Consider the following 20,623-nt stretch of genomic DNA (forward strand, 5'->3'; position numbering starts at 1 on the left):
TCTAAGCGGTTTTCCGAAAACAGAGAGCAAAAACAACATTTAGGTTTACATTGTTCTACATTACGCTAGGCATGTAGATACAGTAATATTGGAACCGTTATATTTAGCGACGTGTAAGTTGTAGTTTAAATAGTTTATCAGCTATCGTTGTAAAGAGTATTCAGAAAGAGAGAGATCAAATCCAGTTACATTTACATCTTATAACGTCCATGATTATTAATGATTTAGTAGTTGTGTTCGAATGTTTGCATTGTCGACAATTATTCACATGAGCATGATTATTTTTCAGTGTAAACTCGTTGAAAAACACAGTTAGCAAATACTGGTATCGAGAAGGAATTTGAATACAGGTTTTCTTTAAAAACATTGATGCCATCCAGTAGACCGTGGTATACATATATAAAGTGGTGATATCCTAGAGTCTAGATTATGTGTTGGATGATGCAGTATCCCTCGTTTATACTGATGCTGCGACTAGCTGTTGTTCTGTGTTGTGTTTACCCAACACTGAGGTACGTATACATACACACACACACACACACACACACACACACACACACAAAATTATGTATATATTTATTTTTATATTATATTATATATATATATATATAGACACACACACACACACACATACACGCACGCACGCACGCACACAAACACACATACATGTTATTCAAAGTATAAATTGAACAAGTTTTGTTGAAAGTCACTTTAGTATTGAAATTAAAAAGAAAAGTCATTTATGTATTTGATTGCTTTTCAATCATTCTGTTACTTATTAAATTAGTTCAGGAGACGCAAAACAGGTTTAAAGCCAATATACACAAAGGGCTAGTGTGTAATGGCTGAACAAACATTGTGGCAGACTGTCGCAAACAGTTTGTGTCATGTCCGACTAGCATCAATCACACAGTGTGGAATACACTACCTTTCAGTGTTGATGAGTCGGCTGTATATGTAAGTCCGGTGCTTGTATTATTTCAACCAAGTCACCTTGCAAATGACCGACAACGTCACACAGATGTAATATACGATGAATAATGCATTGGAACATGTACTTCTTTCGTTTTAATACAGGTAACATAAATAAGGGAACATAGTGGGCTAGATTTATGGTGGCCGGTATGGACAGGTGACAGTTATATACATGTGGCTTTTAGACCAGTCTCGACTGTATATATATTTAAACAAATGTTTAAAAAAAATCATTTCCTGTTATATGTTTCACATTATCATCAGAAAGGAGTATCTAATGACCTAAGATGAATTACGAATTGTCTGTGCAGAGTGAATGAATGTTATAAAACCGAGTCTTTGGCGAGGGTTGTACAATATGCATTCACGAAGAACAAATGATTCCTAACTCCTCGTTGTGAATTGTATATTCTCTTTATTACTCACTGTCATTTTAAACTGGTTTTTTATATATAACTACACACTTTCCGCGTGTATACGATTTAATATTTTCTGATTGGACGATGTCAAAGAAAAACTTAAAGCTGCAGTGTCTGGAATATTTTTATTATTTAAGCATTTAGAATAGATGATCCAGTTATGTTTGACACATAAAAAGTCCACCACATCGCTATAGTTTCGCAATGCTCGCTTATCTACATTATCTAGGTCAACTGTAAACCCAGTGGCCAGCTTGTTTTTCTTCAGTTAGCAGGACGCCAGTAGAACTGGGACTTTAGGCGATTTGCGCAGACGCTGAGCTTCTCACGTGATTTTGAACAAATTTAACTGTCTTGATTGATGGGTCGTCTCAAATATATTTATATCCATAGAGGTATGGTACAATACCTTTCCAGGGGTCGGTGAGGGATTTGCCTTGAAATTTTAAGAGTAACCAGCGGTTGGCATACGCGTTACACGTAAGGGGGTGTTAATAATTACGTAACGCTCTAGGGGTAGAGGAAGAGGGCGGTATGTTCGATATACGTAACATTTATGAAGACTATATGTTATTTCTGTCCATTACTTAGACCTAAACAATGTAGTGTTTTTTTTAAATGCGCGGTCGGTCTAGGATCGATCCCCATCGGCGGGATTGTTCCAGCCAGTGCGCCATGGTATGTGATATCCTATCTGTGGGATGGTACATATAAATGATCCTTTGCTGAAAAAAATAATAATAAAAAAGTAATTTTAAAATGTAGCGGGTTTCCACGGCGCGTGTGCAGGGATTTCAGCGGGGTTGGGCGAAGTTTATATGGGGTCATGTACCCCCAGAAAATATATTTAAATTTGTTTTTATCTTGGTCATGGAAGGGTTTCGACCCCCAGTACCCTCCCGCCTGCACATGCGCCCGTTTCCTCTCTTAGATTGTATGTTAAAATTACTAATCGTTTGACATCCAAAAGCAGATGATTATTAAATCAATACTCTCTAACACTGATGTCGTTAAACAAAACACACTAACTTTACCCTTTCCAAACGAAATAATATTTATTTGAATTTGTCGATTTTACCACACGTAAAATTAAAAAATTAAAAAGGTCATTTTCTACTTTAGTATATTTTATTAAAAATATATACATGATCAATGTGTTATGCAAACTAAACTTTGAAAGTTCTACTAACACTTTATAAAATACTAATTCTTAAATATGAAGGTACGATTGTCGATAGTACGTTGTCAAGATCAAAACCGCTTTTAACGAAAGAATAGTAAGTATCCTCAACCGAACGTTCTTTGTACAGCGCAAGAATTCTCATTTCATTTTTTTAGACGACACAATTTCAAATCCGCAAACGCACCTATTAACTGAAATTGACAACAGGCTGTCGTTTGTGGTTTGCCGAGCAATGGCCGCACAGGCAACGAATTGAGGTATACTTTGGACGTTCTCCGTTCCTAGCGAACACACACGATTTTTTTAAAAGTGCAGTTGAACTTGTATTTCATATTTGTGCATGATATTATTATATGGTAACCAGACACTGTAACTTTAATGTTATCACTCGATAAACCTCAGAAAATTACGTCATTACGCCAGCTGGACGTCATTACGTAAAACAGGTCACGGAAAGTGCTCTAGAAGTTGGTTTATGTGTACATTAACTTCATATAGCATACATTTTAGAAATGGGGGAGAAGCGACTAAAGTGTGTCTTGCGAAATGTATTAGGGGTTAACACATGCTTCCCTGGAAACAGTGTTGAAACAAAGAGAACATATGCTTGGATCAAAGGCAGGGTTCGACCACCGAAACCCACCCTCTGCGCACGCTTCTGTTTTTGTATTTATAAACTGCTTGTCATTTAAAATTAATTTATCGATGTACAACTGTTACAAACTGCATAAAATTGCTAGGCGGGTCAAGTTATGCACAAATACACCCACACCCGCAAAATTGTAACAAAAAGTTTCCCAGTGTTTTTTGGGGTTTTTTTATCTATGGGACGTATTCAATGGCAGGAAAAAAGTCTACCAAAATCTGACCACCGGAAAGGGGTTAAAACTGGATCACATCCAAAATGGCCGCTAATGACTCTAAAACGAAGGCAAATGGCATAGGTTTCTTATGATTAGGTGTAGAACAGTTGTATTATGTCCATCCAAAGGTTTTAAGTGTCATGGAATTCACTGGTAAATGTATACACCTGATACCTGAGTCATAAGCACTGTGCAAGCTTCGCTACCCATGCTCTTCGAAACATCAAGTTTCAAGAACTTCCTGACTCCAACATTGTGATATGTGAGCCGATATCTTATGGGAACTTTCATTCCATTTCAAGCAACGAATTGGCAGAGCATGATGCATATCTTTCATCAGGGGCATACGCATCCTGGCCAATCCTCCATACAATATTTGCCAATGACGGATATGTATCCTGGAGATAAAACTTGCATTCTGTCCACTTTGGAGTTCCTCAGCAACTTGGCCATCACACATCATGTCCCTCCAGTAATAGGTTTGATCAGCCCCTGTATTGGAAAGCTGCTGAGATCATCAGTGCTTCGCCACAGAATAGCAACTTGAAGGCGATAGTTCTTAGGCTGGGTACTTTCTACCCGTTCATGAATTTGCTTGGAGCAATAGGCACACTGTTGGAGGTAGTGTACGGTGAAAATGCTGTCGTGCATATGATGACCGGTAAATCTGTTCAAAGGGCATTCCGCGGCCATCTGCTGGTGGACAAGTGTCTTCCCTAGTAGATGACACTGAGAAGATGTATTCCTCCTTGTTGAAAACCACTCTTGAAAACCTTGTAAAATCCACTACAGTTGTTAAAATCAGTTAGACACTTGACAAAAAAAGAAAACTGAATTTAATGCACGTTCCAAACCAAGCCAGTTGTGGCTAGGTTATATCAGCGGTGCTTGATACTGCACGAGCGTTTATCAAATCAGATCGCACTGGGTCTTGGAATAATCACTTGCGTGCGGTCTTGATGCCTTGCCAATATTCGCTGCAGCAGGACAGTACAACTAGCTAAAGTCTGCTTATCTCTACATTCACAAAATTACCGAACTGGAGAGCAAACACCTTGCCCTATATAGGAAGTTTCAAGATGGCTTCCATGACATTCGTCGAACAAATCAGTTTTGGGCAGGCCGCAGTTGCGACCTAGTCATTGAGCAAACGCTTATGAGATCAGTAAAAAGTACAGGTGGCTTGACTCATGGCAGTAAGATGCCGAAAGAACATTGTGGTCAACATTGCCATGAAGGAGTTCAGTGACCTCGCATATACCACAAGTGAACAGCACAAGGATTCGACTGGTGCCAGGATTGAAAGAAATGCATCAGACCTTTTGAAGATAAGTGCAAAGATAACTTCATGCTCACCTTTCTCCTCGGACCCTGCGTTGATATATATCGTCAATGGTGTAGTTGCAAAAGACGATGTCAACGTGCATGAATATGAGTCAGTAGGAAAAGACATCATTGTCAGAATGATTGGGCAGCTGTGTTCTCCTCTTTCAAGAGGAAGGATAAAGTCAAGACCCTGGGAAATTCATCTGCTGTCAAGGTTGCTCCTGACAGGACCATTGATTCCTGTTTGCTGTTCCAGTGAGTCCTTGTAGTATCCAGGACTGGAGATCTATCTCTGGAGGAGGTGATGAGATATGAGCTGAGTCCATACACGCCATACCTATTTGAGGACAATAAAATCTTGCGAAAGGCTGACAAACCTCAACTCGCTGAAGCCATCATTGCCCACTGTAATAAGACACCATCATGTAAAGCGACATCAGACGTCATCCCGCAGACTGAAAAGTATGTGCTTGATGGAGGCTCCTTACTGCACAAGCTGAAGTGGACGAGGGCAGATGCCTACGGTAAAATAGCCTACGCATATGCTGGCTTCACAAGTAAGCACTATGGGTCTGCAACTGGTGTGTTTGATGCATATGTATCAGGTCCGTCCATTAAGGATAACACACATCAGAGACGGGGACAAACCACCATTTATCCGATTGTGAACTTCACAGGAGAAACCAAATTGGATAGGAAGAAAGCAGAATTCCTATCAAGGTGCAGTAGCAAGCAGCATCTGATCAGTTTAATAAGTGACGAACTGAAGAGAGTGGGTTGTACGGTCATTCAGGTAGAAGGAGACGCTGATGTGGGCATTGCTGAAACTGCAGTTAACATTGCATGTGTGCATTCCACCACACGGATTGGTGAGGACACTGACTTGTTGATTCTGCTACTCCATTACTGTACGGCAGATGGACAACCACTCTATTTTAGATCGGACAGACAGTCGAGAGGCGTTTCAAAAGTGTACGACATCAGTTGGATAGTGTATTCTTGGCAGTGAGATGTGCAAACGCGTTATTCCTACATTCATTCTACGTCTCGTGTTTATGGCGTTGGAAAGAAACCAGCCTTTGAAAACCTCGCGAAAGTTGATCCAGTCATCCAGTCTTGTGCAAATGCATTCACGTTACGCGGTAAGAAAGAAAGAAAAAAAGAAATTTTTATTTAACGACGCACTCAACACATTTTATTTATGGTTATATGGCGTCAGACATATGGTTAAAGACCACACAGATCTTGAGAAGAAACCCGCTGTCGCCACTACATGGGCTACTCTTCCGATTAGCAGCAAGGGATATTTTATTTGACCTTCCCACAGGGAACCAGTTATGGATCAGTGGCCGGTGCAAGCGGTTTACACCTACTCATTGAGCTTTGCGGAGCACTCACTCAGGGTTTGGAGTCGGTATCTGGATTAAAAATCCCATGCCTCGGATCTGAACCTAGTACCTACCAGCCTGTAGACCGATGGCCTACCACGACGCCACCGATGCCGGTCTTTACGCGGTAAGAACCACTCTGACATAGAGCATCTTTGCAGCCAAGCGATGTCTGTTATATTTGGTGGGGAGAGCACATGTTCTCTGGCAGCCTTGCATTATGGCATATTCACGAAGAAAGTCGCCTCTGCTAAATCAGTCGTTACGCCTGAACGTCTTGCTCCAACTGAATCTGCCACCAAATTCCATTGTCGCAAGGTGTACTATCAGACCATGACATGGATAGGGATGGAGAGTGACATTGATCCTTTGGATTGGGGTTGGAGACTAGAAAACAATCAACTAGTACCCATAATGTCTGATATGAATGCTGTACCGGACACCGTACTGAAAATGGTACATTGCAATTGTACAACAGGTTGTAGTGGCCCTCGTTGTAGTTGCAGGAAACATAGACTTGCGTGCACCTCTGTGTGTGGATCATGCCAACTTACATATTGTGACAATCAGCTCGTTCAGGTTTCTGATGAACTAGAGGACAGTGATGAGGATTAAATTAAGACGATGAAATAGTGACAGTTTAGGCTTTCAGACCTGTGTTCAGCCCTTCGGCTATAGGCATCATCTCAAGATAAGAGAAACTTAACATTCTTGCCTGGTCAATGAATCCTAAATCTAAACTATTAATTTTAACATCCGTCGCATCTGCTGTTCAATTACAATACACCTGAAGGTCATTTACTGGCACATCTATACTGTTCTGCACATTCAAATGGTTTAAAGCATATTATTTGTAAAACGTGTGAACTTACCAGTAAATTTAGTGTGTATCAGATTTTTCATCATTAAATCCGTTCTTGTAAATACACTTTTTGAAACATGTAAATAAATTCATCATTAATGGAGTTGTTGTGAATATATGACGTCACCATAGTTGGTGGCCATCTTGGATTCATCGTACTCGGGTTTTAAAAAATAATAAATGAGCACATTGCATTCTTGGTCCCTAATAGTTTTCATAAAAAGCAAATGTAATTGCCGTATGTCAAATGATAGCGCACTGCACACTTATTTGCTTTGACACCCTTCACTCTTGATTATTGACCGCCATCTTGGATATTTGGTGTTCACTAGCCGGGTCAAAATTGTATTGTCACCTATGAGTTGCTCAACACTTAAAACCATGGACTATAAACAAGAATTATGGTTCAATCCCAAAATTTTAAGCAATTTACAGCGGTTTTACTGATTTTCACGGCTGACGGCAGCCATCTTGGAACTGACCCAGATTTAACCCACTTCTAGGAGTCAGATTTTGGTAGACTTTTTTTCTGCCATTCATTACATCCACTAGGACAGAAATCCGTTGACAGACCTTTTGTTAGAATTTTTGGGGGGTCGGATGGTATATTGACCCGTCTATGCGTAGAATAGTGAAGAATTTTAAACTAAAAACTCAAATGGGACGTCGTTATGTAAAGTAGATCATGGCACTAAGTTTAAAAACTGATTTATGAATTATGTCTAGTTTTAAATAAGTTAAGTTGTGCTGTTTGTAATTTTGTGAGTTTATCGATGTATAACAGTCACACATTTAGTATAAAATCACTTCGTTACGCTACACGATTTTATGCAATCTGTGATGATGTACATCGATAAATTCACAAACAATTCTTATATAAATTCCTCTGCTCTCTACAACAAAGTCATTAGACATTACGTCACATAACCATACGCGCACAACATGGCATAATATCAGAGATCTCATGGCAAAACGGCGTTCTCATCAGAGCCAAATGTTTACAATACAACATAATACAAATGTCGATGCATTAGCAAATAATTATTTTTCTACACTATTATAGCTACTGCTTATGGAAATATACCATTTCAAATTTACGAAACAAATGAGTCAAACGTTTCCTCTAAATCTTTGAATATATAAACATATATGTTTTGTCTTTCTGATTTAAATACGTAATACCAGTTTATTAACCACCAGTTACAATGGGCAAAACATAATTCACAACTGAAAGTAATATATTTTGTTTTCTTATTTGTTTCTCAGTGACGTCAATCGCTTCATTTGGATCGACAATCCTGAGCTTAGTGACGTTGCAGTTACAGACAGCGTCATATATTCTGGAAATAATGTTACGACGGTGTTGGACTGTTCGAAGGAATGTAGACAGCACCCAGGCTGTCGGTCGTTTACGTACAACACTGAACTGACGTGTCGTCTGCACTCTGTGAGACTTGCGAAAGCCGGTTCTCTCCCTTCATTAGGATCGCGGCACTACTATGATTATGCAGGTAACGCAAAAACTAAATTGGTTTTTATTTAAATATACTACTCAAAAGAATTTAAGGGTCAGACGATATTTTCGACATTATTTTCTGAATGTCAATTATATTAGCTAGACCATAATGTCACGCATGGTATTGTTCCATTTTGACGAAAGTGGGTCTAAGCAACCCATAAATGAATTAAAATCCACTGTCATTGACACTGTCGACTAGTTCTAATGGCGAAAACATGCTTACATTTGCACGTAAATTAGGGCGAAAGCGAAAGGTCTGCTAAGTGCCCATAACTTGCTTTTTCACAAAGCGCTTCATTTGCACACTTTGCACGTGTATTCCATGTTCCCAATGCTGAATTTCCGTATAATTGGAGCTTGCGTTCGTGTACGGTGCACACTCCAAATTCGATAATGGTACGACTTCAATTGACTATCGAAGATCGAGGAAGGGCTATTGCTTGGCTTCAGGATGGCAATACGCAAAGAAATGTTGCTCTGAGACTTGGTGTCAGTCAGAGTGTCGTTGGCCGACTGTGGCAACGGTACCAAGCAACGAATTCTGTTCGAAATCGTCCACGTTCGGGAAGACCCCGAAGCACTACAAATAGAGAGGACCGCTACATCACCAATATGGCTCTACGTCAACGCACAACCACTGCACGCCGATTACGTGACAATCTGCGGACTGCGACTGGAACTCGAGTGTCTGATCAAACCATACGCAATCGTCGGAGAGCCAATAATCTACGCTGCCGTCGCCAGGCTGTTCGACCACCACTCCTACCACGTCACAGAACGGCCAAACGTCACTGGTGCACGCTTCATCTGCGGTGGCAACGTGTTCAGTGGGGTCGAGTGATGTTCACTGATGAGTCCAGGTTTAGTCTCCAGTTCAACGACGGTCGGGTTCGTATCTACAGACGTCCTGGGGAGCGCTTCGCTGACGTTAACGTTAGACGTCACCGGTTCGGTGGTGGCAGCGTCATGGTGTGGGGCGGCATCTCTATCCACCACAGGACCCCCCTTTATGTGGTGGATGGCAATCTGAATGGAATCCGCTATCTGAATGAGATTATCCGGCCGTTGGTTCTCCCAAAGCGTTTTTAGCAGATTGGCGGCGGAGCAGTTCTGCAGGATGACAATGCCAGACCCCACCGCGCCAGGGTGGTAACGGACTTTCTCAGACAACAAGGTATCGCCAGGATGGATTGGCCAGCATATTCGCCTGACTTGGCCCCAATAGAGCACTCCTGGGACGAATTAGGCAGGAGAGTTCGGGATAACCATGCCCCTCCGGCCAACCTTCATGATCTGGGTCAACTTCTTATGGCAGAGTGGCAGGCCATTCCCCAAGAGTTCTTCAGACGTCTGATCAACAGCATGAGGCAACGATGTGTCGAGTGTATTCGCGCCAGGGGTGGATTCACACACTATTAAACGAATGTTCTAATGTGTAAAATCCATGTTTGACAACCTTCAACTTTGACAGCATGTCATGTGACTTTCTTGTATACAGTGACGTTTATTTGTGGGTTTTTGTAAATATGGAACAATAAATAAAAAAATTGGTGTAGTTTACATCATCAATCTAATACACTCTGAAACTTATTTGGTTATAAATTTTTGACCCTTAAATTCTTTTGAGTAGTATACATAAACCTTTTTACTTGAATCTGGTTGCATGAATGGCAGGTAAGTGTAAGTAACTTGCATTATGTAATATTTTGTTTAACTACGCCACTAGAGCACATTGATTTTTTATCTTATCATCGTCTATTGGACGTCAAACATATGGTAATTCTGACACTGTTTTTAGAGGAAACCCGCTGTCGCCACATATGTTACTCTTTTACGACAGGCAGCAAGGGATCTTTTATTTGCGCTTCCCACAGGCAGGATAGCACAAACCATGGCCTTTGTGAAACCAGTTATGGATCACCTACCCATTGAGCCTTACGGAGCACTCACTTTGGAGTCGGTATCTGGATTAAAAATCCCATGCCTTGACTGGGATCCGAACCCAGTACCCATCAGCCAGTAGACCGATGGCCTAACCACGACGCCACCGAGGCCGGTATATATATATATATATATATATATATATATATATATATATATATATATATATATATATATATATATTTATCATATAATATCTTACATTTTCAGTGCAATCAAAGTATGTGATATTTTTCAGATCACATACTTTGAGAATTTGATAACTTTGCAATTTAGATGTAAATTAGTCGAGGTCTCTGCACTAGGTTTATTGACATTTAAGCAAACGTACTTAGGTGACAATCCATGATTGACGTATGCATTCATAGTCATCAAATAAAAACATTTCAATGGCAATTTGACACTGAAAGCTGTCTAGTGTTCAGAAAACAAAAAACGTTAGGCATAACTTTATTTTGATGTAAGGAGCCAGAGGCTCGCATAATATAATTTTTTATTCCTAATATATGATATTGACGATACCGAAAAACACTCTGGTAATAACCTCTCTCTCTCTCTCTCTCTCTCTCTCTCTCTCTCTCTCTCTCTCTCTCTCTCTCTCTCTCTCTCTCTCTCTCTCTCTCTCTCTCTCTCTCTCTCTCTCTGCTCATGCTCTGGCCGATAATCTGGGGCCATTTTGATACTTTGGCAACAAATTACAGATAATTATATAATGATATTTGAATGCTCCTAGATGTTCAAAGTCCGTAACCTATTCAACTATCGTGTGTAAAATTACACCTGTACCGAATGTTGTTGTATAATGTGCCTGATTGAGGCCGTCCGATGCATGGTAACACATTCTGACTAAATTTGAGGTCTTCGGACGTAGGTATGGTGATACAAAGACATGTTTTATTTAACGACGCATTCAACACATTTTATTTACGGTTATATGGCGTCAGACATATGGTTAAGGACTACACAGAGGAAACCCGCTGTCGCCAGTGCATAGGCTACTCTTTTCAATTAGCAGCAAGGGATCTTTATATGCACCATCCCACAGACAGGGTAGTACATACCACGGCATTTGATATACCAGTCGTGGTGCACTGGCTTAAGTATGGTGAGATGCAATTTCGATGCTGATGCCGTTAACTCTTGGTTTGTTAGTTTAGTCGTAAATAATAATTATCAATATATATATATATATATATATATATATATATATATATATATATATATATATATATATATATATATATATCACGAGTAGTCTACTATAAAATGTGACAATAAACAGAATTTGTATCTCCTTACTAAGAATTTGTATATGTATATGTTTAACATATAGCACATCATGTGGGCGCGAAAGTACATTTTAGCAATTACAAACATTAGGACAATCAGAAACATGATCGGGTAATGTGGTGTTTCCAAAATGTTTCTAATCGTACTGCAATGTACGTATACCTCTTAATGTACAGTGTTAACATATAGCACATTATCGGGATGCAAATGTAAATTGTAGCAATCACAAACATTAGGACGATCTGAAACATGATGAATGCACAGGTAACTGGTGTTCTAAGTTTGGAAATGTAATTATTACGTGGATTATGAACATCTACAACACAACACATTTCAATATGCTATTAGTTCTCAAAAATATGTTACCTATAAATATGTTACAGCAAAACCAAAGTCAGCATGGTCCTTTGAATAGCATAAACCACAATGACAAAAAGAGAGTTAAATATACGAAGGGTGCATGGGAATAACTTATGATGTCCAAATTGTATTATAATGACCGTGTATGTCAAGGCCACAATGTCACACTCAGTGATAAACCTATAAGTATGGTAGGCCATCACAATTTGTCAATTAAGCTTTCTTACGTATAAATATACCACGATGGTAGAGTTGCAGACTTTAAAATATCACTTTACAAAACATGTGACATCACAGGTTATTCCCGTGGAACCTTCACATGTATATAATATGCACAAATAAATACTGACAAAGGTTACTATATCGACAGGTGAATGTCCAGTCGAAGACGGGTACGTACTGCTTCTACATCTGAATTTGTGTTTCAAGGTGTACCACGCATCCAAAGCGTGGATCAGGTCACTTGACCTTTGCAGAAAGTCAGGCTCCAAGTTGATTGTCTTGGACACAGAAGAAAAACATACGGCCGTCAGAGAATACATCAAAACAAATATTGGTAAATATCTAACTGTATAAACGACATGAATAGAATTTTACCATGAAAGATTGTCAAATACCGTTTCGAAGGCTCCTGTTATGATATTAAAAATACGTCCATCCCCAAGGTTGACCTGTGGATCCTATCTGGGAGAGCGATAGACAATGCTGGAACACAAATACCAATTCCCAAGCAATGTCCTGTAATGGATATAAAACCAGTAGCTACCATAGTTTAGCTATAATATGGAACGACCTTGGTCCCAGCGAAGGGGTTTAACCTTTGATGTGACAATCCTCTTCATTGTCCACCTCTTTGATTAATGAATCGTCCACTCCCAGTAGCACGAAATGCCTGTCTGTTACCATAGTGACTCTTTTGTTGCACCCCAACCTGACAGGATGTGTGTGCATGGTAGCCCCAACATCTAGTGTGCATATAAAAACGGGGGATGCGACTACAAGAACCTTTGTAGTTAAAGTCGTAGCATCTACCCCATGTGCTGTCCCTGCAACTCTGTACCAGGGGGATGGTCTGGGTGGGCATCATGCACACTAACCATAACTCCGTATTGACCTTCTGCTATGAACTCGTTGGATAAATTGACTTTTTGAGACGAATTTGTTCGTCATTTCTTTTCCAACCCAGACCAGATACTCTAGCTACTCCCAGCCTAACTGTTTGTAAGTACTTAAGGAGATCCTGCGTTTTTTTTCTGGATGAGTACTCATGAACACAATAAACAATTGTCTTTGATGTCTTTTCCCTTGTGGTCAATACCCCTTTGATCAATATAAGTTGTTTTTCAATTTGTTGAATTGACACACACACTATTCAACAATGAGCGTTGCTCAATATACTGTCCAGTTGTAACGTTTTGTCTAATTCCGTGAGACACGTACATGTCGAGTGTGTCGTGGACACTTTGATATGTAGCACCACCATTACCTGGCAGTATCATTTCCGGACGGCCAGCCACATGGACCTCCGTAACTGCTGGTGCATGCCCGGAGCACGAGTCATCCTGGCTTCTGTATGCTGCAGTCCTTTATTCTTTGGTATGGTCGCCTTTGGTTGTTGTGGTGATGTTTTTAAATTATTTACCTTTAACATGATTGAATTTGGTATTTAGTTACGAAATGCTGTCCACCAAAATTAATTGATACTAATATAAATAATTAGGTACAAAAGGAGTTTTGAAATTATGGTGTTTCCTGGGACGCGGAACTCCGAAATCGTGCGAGATGAACTATTTCCGGAATAGCTAGTTGTAAAATAGACTGGTATTTAACGCAAAACACAAGTACACCAGTTTTCTTTCAGACTTAAAAAAATGGATATACTACAACAGTTGCTATAACAATCCGAATTATTCAAACTTAATCAATCCTATTAATAAAATATTTATTACCTTACTATTAGTTACCCTGACATATTTCTCAGCTTTGCGCTGGAGAATGCACCAGGATTGTACTGGAAGCTAGCTCTCGATAGCTGTGTCTGGCTTGGTTCTTCGTCGGTCAGCCCTACCCCGTGCCCATGTAGGGTTCCCGGTGGGGTTGGCTTCCCCGGCGTGGTGGCCTTCCATCGTCTGGTGGCAGATGATATGGTGTTGGTAGCGACGGCTTTTTATGCGGAATAACCTGTCTTGTTCTGGCGAAACGTACTGATACTAACACAGAGCATTTTTTCTTATGAATGTAAATGAATGAACATAAGTCGCAAGTTGGTGATGTAGGTTCTTGTATTTCACTTATTTATATTATTTATTTATTTTAATATGGTTGTAAATCTTCCACAGTGACAATACGTATCTGGCAATCTGGCTTGTGTTAGTGAGAATTGACAACCTCTCGAGTCACTTGGCTCGTCCAAAGTTGATGGGTTTATTAATTATGGTTATTAAAGTGTTAGAGAGTCACACGAGTCTCCAGTGAGATGTAGAGGTTTTAAGACAGTGATTGCTCTCACATCCTAGATATAGCTAATGAGATACATTTTTTTCAGCTATTGGTCACTTTATCGTGTAGGGGCGGGACGTAACCCAGTGGTACAGCTCCCTCTTGATGCACGGTCGGTTTGGGTTCGATCCCCGTTGATGGGCCCATTGGGCTATTTCTTGTCCATGCCAGTGCACCACGATTGGTATGTCAAAGACCGTGGTATGTGCTATCCTGTCAGTGTGATCTTACATATAAAAAATCCCTTGCTACTAAAACAAAAATGTAGCGGGTTTCCTCTCTAAGACTATGTAAAAATTACCAAATGTTTGATATCCAATAGCCGATGATTAATAAATCAGTGTGCTCTAGTGGTGTCGTAAAACAAAACAAACTTTTTAACTTTATGGTGTATTGTACTGGGGCGTGACTGTCCAATTATAGATAAAATACTTACAACGATATATAGGGTGAACTAAGTTTGTTTTGTTTAACGACATCACCAGATCACATTAATTTATTAAACATCGGCTATTGGATGTATAATATTTGGTACCCGTGATATATAGCCTAGGTGTAAAACCGCTACATGTGTCTATTGGAAGTAATTGATCTTTCGTATCCACTTTCCCACAGACAGGACAGCACATATCACGGCTTTTGAAATGCCAGTTGTGGTGCAAAGGCTGGGATGAGAAAATAAAACAATCGGAGAAAAACAAATAAGAGAATGGGTGTAATGAGGTGATTCTATCTTATGACAAAAGCACCTCAGGCGAATCATGGAGGAAGACGCAACCTTGTAAACACATTCCGTCGATTTGGCCTTGTAACAAGGTTACTGTTTATTTAACTTGTCACGGGGATCCTATAATACCCGTAACTGAATGAAACACGATTATCCAAATATCTCTCCTAACTGTATATCTATTAGATCTCTCTGTAACGGGCAGTTATACCTGCGTGGCTCATCTAGGTATGATCAGAGATAAGATCTTATATAAAGTATGTATTATTATAGCACGTTTAGTTCACTAGAAAACACAACAAAAACACAATACACTTTGGAATCTGTATTAATACTACGCTGACAAATGTACTGCTGCAGTAGTTAATTAACAACAACAAATAATAACAACCCAGAACTGATCATTTAATTAGTTAATCTCTAGGTGTCTAGTTTACACAATATTCTAATCACTTCACCGTGACACAACACCCACACGTGTGATAATTGAGAAACGCTGCCAGGGGAACTTAATTAATAAAGGAATTACCACTCTATTCCTAACTGGTTAATTTTTAATTAACCCTTACTACTCATTCAGTAACCTTGTAATACAGAATTAATACTGGTACCTATCACAATAAAGACAATAACCTACAGTTTACCTAGGTCCTCTAGGATGACTGGCTAAGCTTTAATAATATTAGAACAATGAATCCTAAAGTTTACTTCGTCAGATTACCGGAAACACCGCCTAAATAATATTGGTATAATACAGTATTAAAATATTTAAAGACACATCAATCACATCAAGGTTATACAACAGAGCAGAACTAATATTTACCAGTCCGGACGGACTAACGTTCCCTGGGAGCCTTCCTTTTGTTTCTCCCAGATAAATCTAAATCCTAGCTATTTATTACAAATCCGAATATCGCCTGGGGTCCTCCCCCTATCAAGTGGATTTTTCACAGCGACCAAGCCGGCATATTTTTCTTAGAAGCCTAGACTGGTCGTCGCCTAGTTCTCCAGCAATACCCCGATCGTACCGAACTAGCGGAGGTATTACGTAACTACTGGCCACATGGCCTCCGCACCTAGTCTGGGTGTGTATTAGGCACAGCTCGACCATCGTCGCGCAGAGGTATTACGTAACAAAGTGCCCACCTGGGCTTAAGTGCATATTGGGACTGCACACGGCCCTCTAAAACAATTAATATCGCCACGGGCGAAAAGAAATTAAGAGCATGTTCCGTCACATAACTCTTGACTTTATATATTGTTGTTAGTTATCTCTTCATTTACACATTTACCTCAGTTGCCAACCAATACCCAATGTGTTGTCTGTACTGGGATTTTGTTAAACTTTCATTCATCCATTCAATATAATTCTATTATGGCACCGATAAGTAGATGTATTCGATTGGCTAATGGTGTATTTCCTATTATTGCACAGATGAGTCGTGGTATTGGATTGGCTTGGATGATAGAAAAACAGAAGGCGTGTTTCTCTGGCAAAATGGAAACCATGTCAGCTTCGCAAAATGGAATCCAGGCAGTCCAAACAATGATATGCGCAAGCAAGATTGTGTTGTATTAGCTGTAAGTGGAAATTGGTGGAACGACGTTCAATGCTCTTGGAAATATAATTACATATGCGAACATTCAATCTGATTGAATTCCAAGATAACCATACCACAGTACAGTAGTAATCCACGTGAACTGAAAACGTATAATATGGAATACAAATTAAGAGATTACATCTGTATTGTTATGTATACCGTGAAACACTTTGTTGTTACATACATAGCAATTAAAATGTATATACAGCAACCATATATGTGATATTCGGTTGCCTCAATAGCTCAGAGCGCATCGTGGCTAGTCTTCAATTTGCGGGCGATTCGGTGCCACAGGTTCGAGTCCCAGCAACGGCATGGGACAATTTGTGAGGCCAGAAAGGTTTTAATTATCCCCTGTACCAGTGCGTTAATATCTATGTATGTAACAGTTAACCTCGACATACATGCAATATATAGATATTCATACATCAATACACACACACACACACACACACACAAAATTAAAATGTATCTACAGCAACCGTATAAGTGATATTCGGTTAAACGTTATACCTTCACGGCAGCTGTAATTATAGTGAAAATATAGAAACAGTATTTGTTGGATTTTTGTGTTTATCAGGTCTTGTAACAAGTGCAACAAATTCATGATTCGTATGCCTCCATTGTACATTATTAAAGTCTAATTGTTGATATCTATATATTACTATCATATCTTCTTTTTTTTTGTTATCGTTTTTTTTTTTTTAGAAATGACACCCTAAAATAATAGCCTCCCTTTTTCCTACGTTTGATGTAACTGTGGAAAATATCCCAAATAATTTCCTTAACCCCTGGTTAAAACTGCTAACAATGCCAGAAGTAAGACCCGATGGAGACATGCCTGATCTTTAATTGATATACAGGGATTATTTTGTTTTTAAAATTTTGATTAGCGACAATCGCTGATCAATTGAACAATTGATTCGCAATTGCTCATTTTGTGTAGCGATTTGTTTAACATTTAGGTTTAGTATGATATAAATTAAATATAAACAGATGATTTTAAACAACTTTTATATCATGTATTACTCAGTAGCCACGAAGAACGATTCAAATCCAGGTATTCTGGAACAATGTGAAATTCAATTATATCAGACGAAGGCTAGCACAAGTTTGGTGTCTTTGTCGAAACCATCTCTGGAGGGTGGGGTCGCTTCCCATATGGCTGGACGTTTGGATGGCGGCGAGTGGAAAAGAATATATCCGTGGCAGGTTTTGGATTACAGTTGGCCAGGACGCAGCCAGGCAATTTCTGTGGTCTGTCTTCACCCTACCCATAGTGGAAAAGCCTCGCTCCACGCCTGCATTAGATACTGAAACAAATAATCGCATTTTAGTACTCAAATGTACACTTTTTATTTTAATTATTCTATTCTATTTAGTAAATTTGCTTTTAGTCGTCAATGTCATCACTGTCATCCGAATAAAGTGTCTGTTTCATTAGACGATTCTCAGATATTGGGTGAATATTTCCTTGTAATAAATTTTAATAATTACAAATCACAAGACTTGTTGTCATTTCATCATTGTTCTAGGCCTATAGCCTATATTTTATATCAATATTGTGTTCTATGTGGAAATGCCCTGTAAGCTGTAAGCACTGATCTAGTTTTATACCAGTTACTCGGCCTTTAATAGCCATTGTGACTAATAACAAATAGGCTAATTTCAACTTTATACATCAAAATAGGTATACGTGTAAATTAATTCCAACTAAGCAAGCTGTAATTGTTAGTGATAGATTATTTCACTGTCTTACCTGGACAGACCATCTAGTTGGGGTAAGTATCACCATAGTTCTGTTTCCCACAGATGAACTATTGACATGAGAGCAACATTCCTGAGCTAGAAAGCTTGAAATTATCCCACTGTGTGGAGTTCATCTACATCTATGCAGTTTGCATTAAGGAGTGAATGAAATTCCTCAATAAAATTATTTAGGATGTCAATCTCAAATTTAACCAGATCGTCCTTTTACTTGGGCCTGATTGTTTTATCAAGAAGCGTCAGGCATCCAATTTTCTTGTCATGTTTCATGTCATGAAAACGCCGCTCTATAGAGCCCTTCATCTTTTCTGCAAGGATGAGCATCTGGGCTTTATAGCATTTACAATTGCAGGCGCTGTACCGTGGCACAAGTGAACACCTTTAAAAGTGATGCTAGTGGGGTCGTTATCAGCCTGTTGAAGTACTTGAGAAAGGGGTCCAAGTGTAGCAGCTGCTGGCATCACTCCATTGTTTCAGTCTTGTGCTGTGTACAACTGCTCCAAGCATGAAGATGCATACATCATGTCAATGCTGTTTTTGTGTTTTGTTTTGTAGAGATTTTCGCCAGTGGTCCAAGTAACATTTTTATGTACAGAAGGTACAACACAAACTTGAGGCTCTTGAGTGTTTTGAAGTAACCTTTCAGGCGTGTTTTATCAACAGCAGGAACGTTGGAATCACCAGCTGTCTGAGCCTCCCGATGGGGGACAATGATGGCACAGCTCTGCACAAAGATGGTGCATGCACTGCTTTTATGCTAGATCCTCCTGGTGCCATTTCTCTTGCATGACATGTGGCCTGCATAATTACGCCAAACATATTTAGCTCCCGTAGACGCTTGTTGATGTTGTTGTTTTAATATAGCAAATACATGGCAACTAGCATTTCAACAATAACATCAGCACCAGTTCCCTTTAAGGTGTCCTTTATAGCAAACTCGAATATGTGGCTGACACAGTATATGAGTATGACTACTAGCCAGTCGAGCCATGGGATTTTTAATCCAGATACTGACTCCAAACCCTGAGTGAGTGCTCCGCAAGGCTCAATGGGTAGGTGCAAACCACTTGCACATACCAGTGATCCATAACTGGTTCAACAAAGGTCATGGTGTCAGAATGACTATACGTTTGACGTCCAATAGCCGATGATAAGATAAAAAATCAATATGCTCTAGTGGCGTCGTTAAATAAAACAAACTTTAGTCCTTTGTTTACTAGCCACGGTGCTGGTGTATCTCGTGCTAAACGAACTGCCACACCTTCTACTCTGTCCATGCTGACACTGGCCCCATCGGCACAAAATCCCACAAGCGTTTTCAGCCCACTCAAATACAGACAACAAAAGTTCTGTTAGGCCTCCAGCATCTGCTTAAAACTACATTCCCTGGAATATTTTCATTATTTAAACATATAGAACAGAAAATCCAATTGCATTTGGTGCATATATAACGCCGCACTCCGCATTGGTTTTACTACGCTGGCTTATCCAGGTCAAAAACAAAGCCAACAAGAGATCACGTGCGATTTCGCAGTTTTTGAACAAATTTAACTGTCTTGATTGAGGTGTCGTCTCATATCTCCAAAACATATTTATATCCATAGAGGTATGGTACAACGCCTTTCCAGGGATCGGTGAGTGGGGGATTTGTCTTGAAATTTTGACAGTGGCCAGCTGTTAGCATACGCGTTACATGTAAGGGGGTGTTACTAATTGCGTAACGCTCTAGGGGTAGAGGAAGAGGGTACTGTGTTCGATTTGCGTAACATTGTTTCAAGACTATATGCTATTTTTATTCATTACTTAGACCTAAAAAGGCGTTTTTTTGGAAATGCGCGGTCAGTCTAGGATCGATCACCATCGGCGGGTATACAAAAGGACCATGGTATGTGATATCCTGTCT

At 39.6% G+C, this 20,623-nt stretch overlaps 1 protein-coding gene across 1 annotated transcript in view; it reads left to right on the plus strand.

Moving 5' to 3' along the window:
- LOC121388951 (C-type lectin-like) overlaps window positions 1-18,453 on the plus strand; it is a 40,965-nt gene extending 22,512 nt beyond the window's left edge. Inside the window, exons 2-5 of the mRNA XM_041520498.1 lie at window positions 290-512; window positions 8,283-8,527; window positions 12,497-12,682; window positions 16,788-18,453. Of these exons, the coding sequence (XP_041376432.1) occupies window positions 430-512; window positions 8,283-8,527; window positions 12,497-12,682; window positions 16,788-17,005 (732 nt within the window). The 5' untranslated portion in view covers window positions 290-429 and the 3' untranslated portion in view covers window positions 17,006-18,453. The remainder of the gene's footprint in view (window positions 1-289; window positions 513-8,282; window positions 8,528-12,496; window positions 12,683-16,787) is intronic.
- Window positions 18,454-20,623: the final 2,170 nt, after the last annotated feature.

This window comes from Gigantopelta aegis, chromosome 14 (genome assembly GCF_016097555.1).
Source record: "Gigantopelta aegis isolate Gae_Host chromosome 14, Gae_host_genome, whole genome shotgun sequence".
NCBI lineage: Eukaryota > Metazoa > Mollusca > Gastropoda > Neomphalida > Peltospiridae > Gigantopelta > Gigantopelta aegis.